Source organism: Geotrypetes seraphini, chromosome 14 (genome assembly GCF_902459505.1).
Source record: "Geotrypetes seraphini chromosome 14, aGeoSer1.1, whole genome shotgun sequence".
Taxonomy (NCBI): Eukaryota; Metazoa; Chordata; class Amphibia; order Gymnophiona; family Dermophiidae; genus Geotrypetes; species Geotrypetes seraphini.
Window position 1 is genome coordinate 43,145,884 of NC_047097.1, and position 15,978 is coordinate 43,161,861.

Here is a 15,978-nt window from a genome sequence, read left to right on the forward strand (position 1 = left end):
TATCCCTTTTAAAATAATTCCTAGCATCCTGTTTGCTTTTCTGGCTGCCGCCGCACATTGGGTGGAAGGTTTCATCATATTACCTGCGATGACACCCAGATCCTTTTCTTGGGTGCTAACCCCTAAGGTAGACCATAGCATCCGGTAACTGTGATTTGGGTTATTCTTCCCAATGTGCATCACTTTGCATTTGTTCACATTACATTTCACACTGCTGGCCTCTTTAATCTCAAAGATTCAACAACTTCAATCTCATAATAAGTTTGCTATCCTACTACTATTAGATCTATCTGTGGCCTTTGATGTTGTCCAAAGCAACAGAACCAAAAGAAAAGGAAGGTCCAACCTTGTCTGCAGTGAAACAACCAACCAGGAACAAACAAACCACCACGATATCCTAATTTACCAACTTTCTGAGATAGGCTTTGATTCCACAGTCTTAGACTGGTTCTCGAAATTTTTATGATCCCGCTCTTATACTGTTAACATGAATGGAACCATGTCTTCTCCTTGGAGACCGTTATGTGATGTTCCTCAGGGATCACCCCTGTCCCCTCTTCTTTTCAACATTTATATGTCTTCTTTGAAATTCTTTCATCTATCTCCCTTTGAAACTCTATTTACATATGCAGATGACATCTTTATTCTTCTTGAGATAGATTCGAACTAGAGAATGACACGGTGAAAAAATTGGTCCCCGTCACCGCCCCGTCCCCGTCTCACCATCCCCGTCACCGCCCCGTCCCCGTCTCACCATCCCCGTCACCGCCCCGTCCCCGTCTCACCATCCTCTTCACCGCCCCGTCACCGCCACTGCCACCCCATTCACCGCCCCGTCACCGCCACTGCAATCCCATTCACTTTTCTTTATTTACGTATAAAGGAAACATTCTTTAAAACTTTAAAACTTAGTTAAATATTAGTTAATAACTATACAAAAACAAAACACGCAGAGAAAAAATTAATTAATATAAATTCCCTGACTTCCCTGCACTGTCCCCCCTTGAAGGTCTGTCCCCATCCTGAAAGCCTGATGCCCCCCCCCCCCGACGTCCGATACATCCCTCCCCCCGAAGGACCGCCGACTCCCCAACAATATCGGGCCAGGAGGGAGCCCAAATCCTCCTGGCCACGGCGACCCCCTAACCCCACCCCGCACTACATTACGGGCAGGAGGGATCCCAGGCCCTCCTGCCCTCGACGCAAACCCCCCCCCCCCCCAACGACCGCCCCCCCCCCCCAGCTTCAAAATGATGCCTGAAGTTACCTTGGGGGTTCTGAGCACTATTAATTTTAATTTATTACAGCACTCCAGAAATATTTTTCTAATTGTTTTAACTTGGAAAAGCGAACCAGGATTGTCTTAATGAAAGGCTTATGTTCTGCACTGCAGCCCTCCTGCCCTCGACGCAAACCCCCCCCCCCCCAACGACCGCCCCCCCCCAGCCGACCCGCGACCCCCCCTGGCGACCCCCACGACCCCCCCACCCCCCTTCCCCGTACCATTGGTAGTTGGCCGGACAGACGGGAGCCAAAACCGCCTGTCCGGCAGGCAGCCAACGAAGGAATGAGGCCGGATTGGCCCATCCATCCTAAAGCTCCGCCTACTGGTGGGGCCTAAGGCGCGTGGGCCAATCAGAATAGGCCCTGGAGCCTTAGGTCCCACCTGGGGGCGCGGCCTAAGGCACATGGTCGGGTTGGGCCCATGTGCCTCAGGCCGCGCCCCCAGGTGGGACCTAAGGCTCCAGGGCCTATTCTGATTGGCCCACGCGCCTTAGGCCCCACCAGTAGGCGGAGCTTTAGGATGGATGGGCCAATCCAGCCTCATTCCTTCGTTGGCTGCCTGCCGGACAGGCGGGTTTGGCTCCCGTCTGTCCGGCCAACTACCAAAGGTACGGGGGTGGGGGGTCGTGGGGGTCGCCAGGGGGGGCGCGGGTCGGCTGGGGGGGGCGGTCGGAGGTTCTTGGGGGGGCGGTCGTTGGGGGGGAGGGGGGTTTGCGTCGAGGGCAGGAGGGCCTGGGATCCCTCCTGCCCGTAATGTAGTGCGGGGTGGGGTTAGGGGGTCGCCGTGGCCAGGAGGGTTTGGGCTCCCTTCTGGCCCGATATTGTCGGGAAGTCGGCGGTCCTTCGGGGTGGGGGTGCGAGAGGTCCTGCCGGGGGGGGGGATGTATCGGACGTCGGGGAGTCGGCCGGGCAAGAGGGCTTGGGCTCCCTCTTGCTCCGATCGCGGGTGCGGGTGGGAGCGCGTGCGAGCGGTCGTTCGGGGTGGGGGTGCGAGCGGTCCTGCTGGGGGGGTGAATCGGGCGTCGGGCGGTAAATAGCGGTTCCTAGAAGGGGGTACATTGGCCCGCGGGGACAAACCTGTTCACCGTTTCCGCGGTCGGTGAATGGCCTTGTCCCCGTCACCGCAGCGACTGCTAGTTTTCTTCCCTGTTTTCGGCGGTGACCCGCGGCTTAAATGCGGTGGCCGCGGGTAAACCGTCACCGTGTCATTCTCTAATTCGAACCTCACTAACCTCACCGAAAATATAACAGCTTGCATAACGAAACTCCAATCCTGGGCCCTCTCTATACAAATGAAGCTGAATGAGTCCAAAACAAAACTACTCTGGCTTACCCACACTCATTCCACTACCTTCTGGTCCCACACTGCAGATTGAATTCTCAAGCAAAGTTTTGGGCATCATTATTGACTACACTTTCCTTCAATGATCATCTCAACTCTCTGGTAAAAAAAAAGGTTTTTTTTTTAGTTTTCACATGTTGAGGAAAGTGAGATCCTGCTTCCGCCAACAACATATTGCTGTCCTTGTACAATCAATCATTCTTTCCAGACTGGACTATTGTAATTCCATCTATCTAAATCTAACCAAGAAAAATCTTCAAAGACTTCAGCGGATCTAGAACACTGCGGCTAGGTTTGAAAGGTTTTGGGAAGCCACAAAACTTAGAGACTTGAAGAAAGCAACAGGTTTTATTAGCATATATATGCGACTCCTGAGCTCCAAGCTGGCTTCAGAAGTGCCGAAACCAGGGAGTTACAGAGATATTTATTCATTCTTCTGGCTATACAACTGAATTCTAGAAAAAACTTTTCACGTGTTACTTTTCTTAACAATCATTGGTCCTCAGCTCACACTAGCAGGTCACTAGCAAGTCACTGCAAGGCTCTGCAGTCTTTCTGTTACATGTCGTTTATGCTGAGATAGCCATAAGAAGCTAAAATGCTCTGCTACAACACCTAGTGCAGGCACGCTAGAATATCAGATAAGTTAGGTCTGCAGCTAAACATAATTCAGCAATTTATTAAGGAGAAAACTTAGTTCAACACTTAGGAAAACCAGTCCCAGACTCCTTCAGATTGATCTTCGCAAAAAGCAAATTCGATCATGTTTCTCTGCTTCTGTCAAAACTTCACTGGCTTCCGGTGATTTCTAGGATTCACTTTAATTGTACCTGCCTAATTTTCAAGATCCTACATGGCACTCTTCCTCCCCTAATCCCACTATCCTGGAATTCTTCGAGACCTGACACTACCAGATCTGCCCACATACTCAAACTATCCACATACTTTGTTTTCATGTGCACAAGCCTCAAACACTTTAAAATCATAAGCGTTCGAGGCTTGTGAGGTTAAGGCAGAGCTTAGAGGAATGGGACAAGTACAGCAACAAAACTCATGGGGATGGGATGGGGAAATTGAATTCCTGCGGGGATGGGGAAAAATTTGTCCCAGTGTCATTCTCTAGACCAAATGGCATTAGGTGCTGGCTCTACCAAAGCTCTGCTGCCAGACCGTCCCTAGTTAGGAAATGGCTGGTTAGGAAATGGCCAGTTAGTGGAAATATTCAGTGGCCAGTTAAGTAAAGCTGCATATCAGTGGCCAGCCAGCTCAAGTCAAGTTTCAAGTTTATTAAAATTTTGATTTGAACGCAATATCAAAACATTCAATGTGTTTAACAATGATAACTACAGGGTTTAGTCGAGCAGGAGTCTCTTCTCCCCCTATTAAATCATTTTAAGATTAACCTCTTATTTACTTGCTTTGTTCTCCTCTTATTTGTTTTTACTTATTTGTTCTGTCTTTATTTATTACCACAAAACACTGTTAAAGAAGACTTTATGTCTGAAAAATATAGATGATCATGACACAGGAATCCTAACATACAGTGGAATACATTATGGCCACTGGAAGCTGTCAGCAGCCTACAGTTTTCAGTCCTGCTACACATGAAAAATTGCAGTCTGGTCCCGCCCAACCCACAGGCACCTGGCACTCTCAGAGCACCATACAGTAAGAAAACAGAAGAATGACAATATTTTTCTTCCTGGAGGTTCAACACATCAGATCTCATATCCAAGCAGTTCATATATATGAAGCACAAAGGTTTTTATTCATACCGGATAGAGTGAGCCTCTGATTAAGACTTGTACAATAAAATCAATACAATGCTTTCAGTTGATGAAATTGTAGGAAAATACTTTTAAAACCAATAGGAGGAAATATTTTTTTCACTCAGAGAATAGCTAAGCTCTGGAACGCGTTTTCCAGAGGTTGTGGTAAAAGTGGATAGCGTAGCTGGTTTTAAGAAAGGTTTTGGACAAATTCCTGGAGGAAAAGTCCATAGTCTGTTATTAAGACATGGGGGAAGCCTCTGCTTGCCCTGAATCAGTAGCATGGAATGTTGCTACTCTTTGGGTTTTGGCCAGGTACTAGGGACCTGGATTGGCTACCGTGAGAACGGGCTACTGGGCATGATGGACCATTGGGCTAACCCAGTAAGGCTATTCTATTGTTCTTATGTAACATCTATGGTGAACCCTTTTGCAAAAGGGAGGACCAAAGAATGGCTTTGGCTCAAGTGTTGTGTTAGATGAGGTGAAATAATATTACTGCCAACAAATGATTCTTTTTTTTCCTTCACTTCTCTGTCAAAACAGTGTTGAATAGTTTACCCAAAACTGGATACTGAGCTAACACAAAAGAAGCGTCTGTTTGCCACATATTGTATGTGTTACATTCCATTAAAAAGTCATAATAGCTGCAATCTGTCTCACTGAATTCAACCAGGACATTTGGGAAACATTTGATATGTTTAGGGTTGCCAGATTTTACATTCGTAAAATCTGGACCTCTAGACCCACCCCCCCCAGGCCCGCCCTTCCCCGCCCCGTTACACTCCAGTCCTGCCCCTAATCCCACCCTAGCCCCACTCCCGCTGCTTGCGCCAGTCGGGCAAGAGGGCATGCGCGGATGCAATGTGATGATGTTACGCATACTTGCACATGCGTGTGATGTCATCGCGTGGCATCCACGCATGCGCAGATGCCCTCTTGCCCGACACAATTTGGGGGGGAAGCTTTTCAAAACCCAGACATAGTGCTGGGTTATGAAAAGCCGTCTGGACCCCTGGACTTGTCTTCAAGAGGAGGACATGTCCGGGAAAATCCGGACGTCTGGTAACCCAATCGTATGTCTAACCTAGACATTTCCAAATTCTTCTATTTTCAGTACCACTACAAGTAATATCCCTGATTCTAGAAAGTTCTGCGCCCAAATTTGTAACTAACATGTAAATTTGCATGCCAGTTTAAAGAATAGTGTCAGTTGGAGATGTAACTTAATTTAATAATGAACTGATTGATTTTAATGACAAATAATAGACTATAATTGGCCTTATGTGGTGTTAATTGGCCACGGTTAGTATTTATGTGCATAGCTTCCGTTAGCCACTATTCTTTAAGTTGCACGCTCAAATTCCAGAGTGTGCAACTTCAAGGTAAGCATGGATTTGGGAGGGGCAAGGGCGAATCAGGGGCATGCCAGGCATTTACACACCTAACTGCTTAAAATTAGGTGCATAAACGCACTTACGCTAGAGTCCTATAATTGCAGGCTACTGGTGCTATCACACAACTATGGCCCATTTGTGGTTGAAAATGTAGACTACCACATCTAAAAGTTGCTGGCCTGCAGCAGCATAGGGCTTGGAGTGGTTGCCCCAGTCTGTGTGTCCCTTGCCCCCACAAAAACACCGATAGCAGCACACAGAAATACGCAAGGTTGAAGTTGACTAAGCATAGACTGGGCAGCCATTGTTTCAATTTCATCTAAGTTTAATAGAAGCATTTGCAACACTAAGATTTTTTTCTACAGGCAGTCCCCACGTTACAGACTCTCGACTTTTTTAAGTACAACTCATACTTAAGAACATGGTCATGGCGTCATTTGATTTCACTGAGCAGTCTTTCCAGTGGCGTAGACTCCTGCACTTCTCTTGCAGCAGATTCAGGAATGATGCATAGTCACATTAAAACAGTGTGTGGTTGTGTATGCTGCGCCTTAGAAGGAACTCTGGTAGGGGCAGTTGGCCCTTTTGTCAGCTGAGAGCAGAGTTAAGCAGCAAGAATCTTACAATCCAAAAGTTCTGAGTTGCATACAAATCTGACTTAACAGCTTTAAAAACAACTCGTTCTTAACCCGGGAACTGCTTGTACTTGTAAAGCATTCTAAAACAGCATCTTCTAAATAGTCATTTGTGATCGTGTAGATCATGTTATCAGTTTGAGTTGAGGGATCAATTTATCAAAGCTTTATATTAAGCAATTTGGCAATTTTATTATCTTCTTCTGCATTAACACTCCAAATACGCTCATGCATCTCTCGGTTGCATGAGTGTATTTCCCTATATACTGCAAATATTTATTGATATGATTTTTTTTAATGATCATATCTCTTATTAAATATAACATTTAAAAAACTGAGCAGAAAATAACACTGACCTGCACCTTACAACCCTGAAAGACAAAAGGCAAGTTTTCCAGGAAAGGATTTTGATGTACAGCATTTCTGTGATAGAACCAAATATGTTTGCATTTATTTTATGCAAGTACTTTATCTGTCCCTAGTTAGCTTACAATCTAAGTTTTTGTATCTGGGGCAATGATGGGTTAAGTGACCTGCCCAGGAACACAAGGAGCTGAGGTGGGAACTGAAATAGTTTCCAGGCTCTCAGCCCACACACAGTACTAACCATTGGGTTACTCCCTCTACTCCTTGGCTGGGAGGGCCAAAATATTACTGTGAGTAAATGAAAGTCTCCATGGGTATCTAAACTTCCACAAACTGCTTTAATGCTTAGCAACAGCAGCAGATGAATCCCGAGACTAGTGGGATAACACACATCGACCAACAGGTGGAGATAGAGAACTGATTAATAGGTGGCCGTCTTGGATGGAACATCTCCTGCAGCTTCAGTAATCTCTATCTTCCAGCAGGTGATGTTTGCTATTCTAATAGCTCCTGAATTCTGGCTGTCTATGGTTGTCTGCTCTCCTGTTGAGAATTCTCTTCAGTGAGAAAGGGGTGTTCGGCTGAATGTGCCAACTTTAGAGGTTACACCTGAGCCCCCTAAGTCCTTGCCTCACACTTCCCTCAGAGCTATTCACTCCCTGTATTTCTTCTTTCCCTTAAAAAAAAAAAAAAAGGAAACAGGGAGCTTAAAATTAGTGTAGCTGTCTTTTTACTTTGTAAGCAGACTACAACTACTACTCTATTCAAAACTTCCTGTGTGGAGTGGTTTTGTCACTTCAGGTAAGATTGCTGTTACTTTGTTTTGTTCCTTGGGGTTTATTACTAGTTGGCTGGCGGTTTTCATGTGCTGCGGGTGAGGAGTTTTTTTTAAATTCGATGCAGTAACATGGCAGCAGAAGTTGTTAAACAGTGTTCCCGCTGTGGGAAACGGCAAATACCGTCGGGTTTGTGCCGGTTGAGTCAGCACTTTCCCGCTCAAAAGACGTGAGTTTGTTTTCGCCGGCTCTCTCAGCAGATACAGCCTTGTCGGCGGTTCACGACAATCAGCTGATTGATACCGCGCTTCTTTCCATGCCGGTAGCAGTTTCTCTCCTCAGTGAGGTGTCAACTGTAGCGCCAGAGCATGAGTCAGTGGTAACGGCAGGACAGAAGGCAGTTGTATCTGCGAGGCAGAATTCTGCTCCACTGGCAGGAGGACAACAAGCAGCTGACATGGCAAAGAATATGAGTGCTGTGATTTCACAGCCACAGCATTTGCCGTTTTCCCCTGAGTTTGAGATGCTTTTGCATAAAGCATTTCTACTACAGAGCGCTCAGCCTTCACTTCAGGGGGAGGTTGCTTTACCTGCTTTTCCTCAAACCCCTATTATTCAGTCTCAGCAGGATTTGCAAGCAGCTAAACATCGCAGAGTGGCCTCTGGGGATGGAGGTGACAATCCATTGGAATCCACTTTATCCCTTCCTCCTCCTGAATCTCTAGTCACCCTTCATTTATGTTTATATATGAGATTGCTTATTCCACTCAAAACTGCTAATAAAGATGAATTGTATTTCCATGATTAATATGTCTACTAAGAGAACATAGCCACAGAATGTCAGTACAGTCAAACCTTGGTTTGCGAGCATAATTTGTTCCAGAAGCCTGCTTGTAATCCAAAGCACTCGTATATCAAAGCAAATTTCCCCATAGAAAATAATGGAAACTCTGACGATTCGTTCCACAACCCAAAAACTTTAATACAAAATACTATACATACTTGTATTGCAAGACCTCGCTCATTTAGAACAGTCACTACACTCCTGCAGCGTCAGAGAGAGACGAACCATCGGCTCAATTGTGATGATGCGACGTGTATACTGTATGTCCTTGTATTGCAATATCTCGCTCATTTAGAACCGTCACTACACTCTTGCAGCATCAGAGACAAACCATCGGCTCAGTTGTGATGATGTGACACGTGTTGATGTACACATATTGCAAGACTTTGCTCATTTAGAACAGTCACTACACTCCCGCAGCATCAGAGAGAGAAGAATCATCGGCTCAGTTGTGACGCGTGTATACTGTATGTACTCGTATTGCAAGACTTTGCTTGTATATCAAGTTAAAATTTAATAAAATGTTTTGCTTGTCTTGCAAAACATTTGCAAACCATGTTACTTGCAATTCAAGGTTTGACTGTATATCAAATGTATAACCCCATCAATTAGCTTAGCTACTGCCTTCAACAGTGTTAGATGAAAATATTAGAACTTCCAAGTTATTATGGAATAGGTTATAGGAATGTGCAGATTCAGGAGGGTGCTAATTCGGACCCAGACCTGAAACCAAAATGAAGCCTTATTGGTGCGATATAAAAGCATATACGCGTGTATGTCAGAGTACCTTTTTGTAACTTTGCATGCCTGTGCTATCCAGTTTTACTGTTTTAATTGCAATCCATAATGTGTGATGTGCTAGAAAACGAGTGACAGAGGTCAATAAAGTAATCTGGATTGCCTATGTGGATTTATTTCTTAATAGCACCAGCAATTGCTAACGGATTTTTCATGCTGGCAATTTAAATCATCATTAAAGATCAGTGCACATCAACAGAGACTCAATTGAAACTTTCCTGTAGTACTATATTTTTGACCACACAGAAAGAGATGCCAGTGATTCTACAATACCCTTGAAATGTCATTAAATCATTTTTAAAATAATATAAAACATTAAAAACAAAAACAATGGAATGTAGACACAGTGGCATGCAAAGGGAAGCTTGGGAAGCTGGTGATAGGAGGAGCTCTTAAAGCACTCCCCAGGTACCTCTTAAAATCTTCTGTTCGTTACCAGCAGTAAGCAGGGACTCCTACCCACTGTGCATACCATCTGAAGCCTACCCACTGACATAACCTCCTGGAGGTTATGGCAGAGGGATGGCTCAGGGCTGGCTTGAGCAGCATGGAGGTGTCAGAATGTGCGTTCACAAACCACTGGCTAAAAATATTTTTACATTTTCTGGGAGTGCTGTGTCTGTGGTTAGACAGTGGGTGTTTTGGTGCTAATCAGCGCATCTGCATTGCTGCATGCTAACAGATTAGCACAGGATTATAGTGTCACTTACTGCCTACAAAAAAGGTGGCGATAAGGGCTCACACATTAATGTTTTGCAATGGCCACGCACTAATGGCAACATTAGCGTGTGGCTATTAAATTGGAAAATGGAAAATTTGCCATTTTCCAGTTGCAATGAAAAAGGCCTTAGTGCATGGGAAAGACCCACATAAGAGCACACTAAAGACACTTTTTACCGCAGCTTAGAAAAAAAAATCCCTAAGAATGAAAACCTTCTGGTCCTGATAGACAGCTCTATTTAGATGGCTGGGAATAGCTCCTGGTCATCTGCTGATATTCAGCAGGGGATAGCAACTATCTCACACTGAATATCCTGGTCTCTGGATTGGCCAGTGACTGGTTACATCACACAGCTGGTTACCACCAATATTGAGTGACTCGACAAGTTCCATGGTCAAAGATAACCACCTAAAAGGGTGGTATATCTTCAGCTGTTGAGACTTAGCCGGCTAGCTGCTGAATATTGGCATATCTGGCTATGTTCCGGCTAGCCAAAAAAAGACCGGAAATTCAATGCCGGTGACTAGAAACAGCACCAGCATTGGATTTCCGATATCACCACAGACCGCAGAAGATCACTGACGATTTCCCACAGTCTGAATATGAGCCTGTATGTTTTTAGATGACTTTTGTTTTAGAGATTGTTCTTCTCCTCTCTCTCCCCTCTCTACCCCCAAAAATAATAATAATAATAATTCATAGCTGTTCTGCCATGACTGTGGGCCAAAGATCTGCAGACCACATGTATGTGAAAAAAAGAATGCTGCTAATAATAAAAATAATTAACATGACAAATTAAGAAGTACCACGCTGAGGTAGACAAATGGTTCACTGAGCCCAGTTTCCTATCTCCGATAGTGGTCAATCTGGAACATTAAGCTACTGTTGGAAAGTTATAGTGCTTATAATCTTACAGTTTTAAAGTGTGCTATTTATTAAGTTATAACTAGTGCAGTCATGCAGTCTGTGAGTCAGACACTGGATCCTTAGATGAAGAAGTTCTTTCAGAATGTGGTGCTTCTCCTAGATCTCATGGTTCAAGGGCTAAAAGTTTTTCCCACCCCCTCCCACCCCAGATAAAGAGAAGATTTTGATCATCAGTTGAATCCTGGAGTCTTTGGACATGGCGTTTGATGTTCTCCATTGTGAAAACTCTTCTTTCTAAGGTCTTTGCACTTCAAAGTAGAGCATCTTTAAGACTGTATTTCAATTAGCAGTTAAACAGTTAAAATATGTTTGGGAATATATATACACTAGTGTTACGCTATTAGATATCATAATCCATTCATAGGATTGAGTCATGAAATGCTGCATTTGTGGATAGGTAAATGACACACACACACGACAAAAAATAGTGCTTGGAGGTTATCATCATCATCAAATTTTATACCACTTTTCTGAATAAATCCAGTGGTTTACATCAAAAATAAAATAATTAATATAGAGCTGGAGAAGAACAACAAGAAAACAGATCCTAATCTACTGGTTATTACTATTGAGTCATTTGTTAACTCTTTTTTTTTTTCACTTGATAAAAGTGTGAATATCAGGTCTCAATTCTGCATAATTGAAACATAGCTTACTGACCTATATATCCTGTATTCTGTACATTAGCATGGTTTGTCTTTCAACAACAGTGAGTGAGAACATTCAGGGATACGCTATGTTATGTTAAGTTAAGTTAATCAGGTTATCTATTCTGCCTTTACCTATGGGTCAGTTATCCTGGAATTTACAATGGACAGATTGACGTGGATATCTATTTTGGTTAAAGATTCTGGGGAATTAGCATCTCTGAATTGGAAATCTTTGACTAACCTGACTAACTAATGAATAACCTGCAATATAAGTATCTTTTTTTTTTTAATTAACATTTTTTTCACTCAGGTTTCAGAACCAGAATCAAATATAGCCTAACCAACTGGATACCAGGGTCCCTGAAACAAAGGGAATCTCAAATTTACAATCTTATTTCTACCTTATAAAAGTATGGAAATTATTCATACTTTATGTTTAGGAGGCAATGATCAGATGTATTTATGAAGATAAATGCACATTTACTTTCAAAAACTCACCCACTGTGAATATGCCTAACAATACATTCAAAGGGAGATAGCACATATATGTTTTTGTGACACTGAAAATTTGTAGTCCTTGAGACATGGTTGGAACAGGTAAAGAAACGTACATAAAAGGGATTTGGTTTTCTTTACTAATTATTAGTGATGATAGTTTATTCATCTAAAACAGTGGTCTCAAACTTGAGGCCCAGGGGCCACATGTGGCCCGCCAGGTACTATTTTGAGGCCCTTGGTATGTTTATCATAATCACAAAAGTAAAATAAAACAGTTTCTTGTTCATATGTCTCTCTAGCTATAAATTACAATACAGTATTATTATTAAGACTTAGCTAAAAGGAAAGATTTATAAACTATGAAGAGTTTTACCTTGTGCAAAATTGTAATTTCTTTAATAACATTAATGAGGCCCTCCAAGTACCTACAAATCCAAAATATGGCCCTGCAAAGGGTTTGAGACCACTGATCTAAAAGTATCTTATTATGGATGACTCTGTAGATCTTAGCTACAAGGGTATATCAGATCTAGACTTAACTCCCTACTTGGAAATTCTCCTTGACCATGGAAATATGTTTGTGCTTTTATGCAGCTCTTCGAAGTCGATCTGGCCGTTCTATCATCAATGGGAATTGGGCAATTGATCGTCCCGGTAAATACGAAGGAGGCGGGACCATGTTCACATATAAACGTCCAAATGAAATTTCTAGCACTGCTGGAGAGTCTTTTTTGGCAGAAGGTCCTACAAATGAAGCCCTGGATGTCTATGTGAGTTCATCGTATTGTAGCCTCCTCCTGGCTTGACCTGGATATTTAACCTGACTGACTGGGGGTCCATTAGGATAGGTTTGTGAACTACTGCCATAGATAAATCTGTTCTTTCCCAAACAGTCCCTTGAATCCTCTCTGTCCCCTCCTGGGCAGATATAAAGGTCTATTCAAATGTATGTTTATTTTTAGTTAATTGATTCCCCAGTCCACAGAAGAACATAAGGCATACCATACTGAATCAGACTGCCTTCAAATCTGTAATTAGAGGTTACATTAATATATATGATTGCCATTACATTAGCAGCAAGTGACAAAGATATGCACATAACATAGTATTCTAGAAGTTATTTATTTATTTATTTAAACATTTGTATTTTACTTATCACCTAAGCGGCTTACAATTACGTAAATTACATTGTCTTAAGGCACTTTGGAAAACTTCCCTCTCTGTCCCAAATGGGCTCACATTCTAAGCTAAAGTGCCTAGGAAAATAGAGAAAATGAAAAAAAAAGTTATGTGTATGAACATATCCAGCAAAAATAAAATAAAAATAGAGATTAAGGCAAAATTTAAATAGAACTTAACAAAAAAAAAAAAAATCCAAATAAAATAAGTAAAACAAATCGAATAAAGTCCAGTCAATAAAATGTCCGAGCTTTAGTCCAGACAACTCCCCAAACAAATGGACTAAATTCAGTAAATGACAACCAAATTTGGGTGATGAAAACAATGAGTGCTGAGCACTATTCTCTAAATGGCACCCCAAGTTGGGCTCCATTTAGAGAATAGCACTTAGGTCCATATTTTATAAACCGTGCCTTAACTTAGGCGCTGGTAGGTTAGTTAAGATGATTTCCATGCACCTACTGGTGCCTTAAAAGAACAGCACCGGAATTGCACCTAATGCCACTGTAGGCATGAACTGGCCTATATTTCTGGTGCCTATCGTTGCCAGAGGCACAGTTCTCTGAACGGTGCTGTCACATGATTGACACGCGATCGGCAGCTACTTTTAAGGCGGCAGCCGACAACTGTGCCATTTAGAGAATCTGTCCCTTAGCACCAGAATCCACATCCAATTTGTTGTATGAGGATTTACATCAGCCCTGGTATAAAACCTAAATCAGGTGCAGATCTTCCTTAATCTATAATACTGCGTGCATCCGAAGTGAACACCCCTGACCCATCCACGCTTCTCCCATATTTACACCCCCTTTTCGGTTGTGTGCTTAAAAATTTATGTGACAAAACAATAAAATCCAAATAGCATCAAAAGGTTCCACAAAGGAAATGAAGCAGCAAAACAACAAAAAATTTGTGGAACAGAAGAACGGATGTACCAGTTTGTAGTTTAATAAGTCTCCAAATAACTTAAAAACAAACCACAAAGAGTACATACAGACACAAGTGACTCAAAATACAAATGACCCAACACAGGCCGTGTTTCAGCAAAACAAAAATGCTTTCCTCAGGGGTCTTAAGGGGACCACAAAAAACCCAAGTAGTTAAGAGGCTACAAACAGCAACACAGCACACAAGCCTCTTAACTACTTGGATTTTTTGTGGTCCCCTTAAGACCCCTAAGGAAGGCATTTATATTTGCCGAAACACGATCTGTGGTGGGTCACTTGTGTCTGTATGCACTCTTTGTGGTTTGCTTTTAAGATTATTGTTTTAAAGTTATTTGGATGCTTATTAAATTACAAGCTGGTACATCTGATCTTCTGTTCCACAATTTTTTTTTTGTTTTGCTGCTTTCAAAATGTATGTACGCATTGTTATAGAATACCAACTAGAAGATACATGCGTAAATTCAAAATGTTGCCAATTAGTGTCAGTAGTTGATTGGTAATGCCCAAATGTTGGTGCAAACTGGCTCGTTATTCAATTAAATTGCATCTGCAAATTGGGTGCATGCCCAAATTTGTACCTGCACTTTTGAGTGCCATTTACAGAAAGTGGAGGTACATGGCTAAGTAGGTGTCCTGCCCGTACTCCACCCAGAATCTGCCCATGTGTACACCTAGCTGTAAAGTATATGCTATTTACACACTAGTGCTTGGACAGATTTTGGACATTTATGTGCATATGTGCTGGTATTCTAAACATTCCCAATGTAACTGATTGAAGAACAAGATTTAAAAAAATTAAACAAAAATTAAAATGCAATTTATAGGATTATACAATGCCACCAATTCCAACCAATGCCTACGTAGCAAAGGAAGGCAACTAAAATGGTTGATGGTCATCGTCATAAGGCATTCAGGGACATACTTAAAAATCTCAATATGTATATTTTAGAGGAAAGGCGGGAGAGGGGAGATATGACAGAGACGTTTAAGTACCTATGTGGCATAAATGCACTTAAGGCAAATCTCTTTCATTTGAATGGAAGCTCTAGAATGAGAGGGCATAGGATGAAATAAAGAGGTGATAGGCTCAGGAGTAATCTACAGAAAGGGTGGTAGATGTGTGGAATAGTCTCCCAGAAGAGATAGTAGAGACAAAGACTGTGTCTGAATTCAAGTTATTTTAAGCGATATATCAAGTTGTTGTTTTTTTTTTTTTAATCATCATTATTGAGAAGTCAATGCAGAACAGAAACAACAATGCAATAAATTCATTTCTTGCCCACGCTCATTGGGGTACATCAAGTTTTAATAAAACTTGGATTTAATAAACTTGGAAAACGTGGGACAGGCACATTGGATATCTTAGGGAGAGGAGGAGATAGGAGATGCTGTGGATGGGCAGACTGAACGGGCCATTTGGCTTTTTATCTTCCATCATATATCTATGTAATTCTATAATAACCTCTTCTCATCACCTCCTTTTCACCTATAAAATTGTAAAAATTTGGCTACTGCTATTCAGGCTTTTTAATTATGGGGCTCTTTCATCAAAGTGCAGTAAAACTTGGCCTTAGTGTTTTCCTCTGCAGTTTTCCCACACACTAAGGCCATTTTTACCGCAGGGATAAAATGGTAGCATTTTCTATTTTCTGAATTAATGGTCACATGCTAATTTTCCTGTTCGCATATGGACATTAGCACCGGAGCCCCAACTACCATCTATTTTGTAGGTAGTAAGGACTCTTACGCTAGGTAATGTAGCTATACTAATTGATTACTGCTGTCTGCCCCCAGACCTGTCCTCAGCACTAAAAACTAAATTCTATTTTTTTAGCACATGGATAG

General features: G+C 42.4%; 1 protein-coding gene across 4 annotated transcripts in view; it reads left to right on the forward strand.

Moving 5' to 3' along the window:
- Positions 1 to 15,978, forward strand: part of THSD4 (thrombospondin type 1 domain containing 4) — a 1,080,479-nt gene that overhangs the window by 974,988 nt on the left and 89,513 nt on the right. For all 4 annotated transcript variants that reach the window (XM_033919867.1, XM_033919866.1, XM_033919868.1 and 1 more), the window contains one exon: positions 12,602 to 12,777. In XM_033919867.1, coding sequence (XP_033775758.1) covers positions 12,602 to 12,777 — 176 coding nt within the window. The remainder of the gene's footprint in view (positions 1 to 12,601; positions 12,778 to 15,978) is intronic.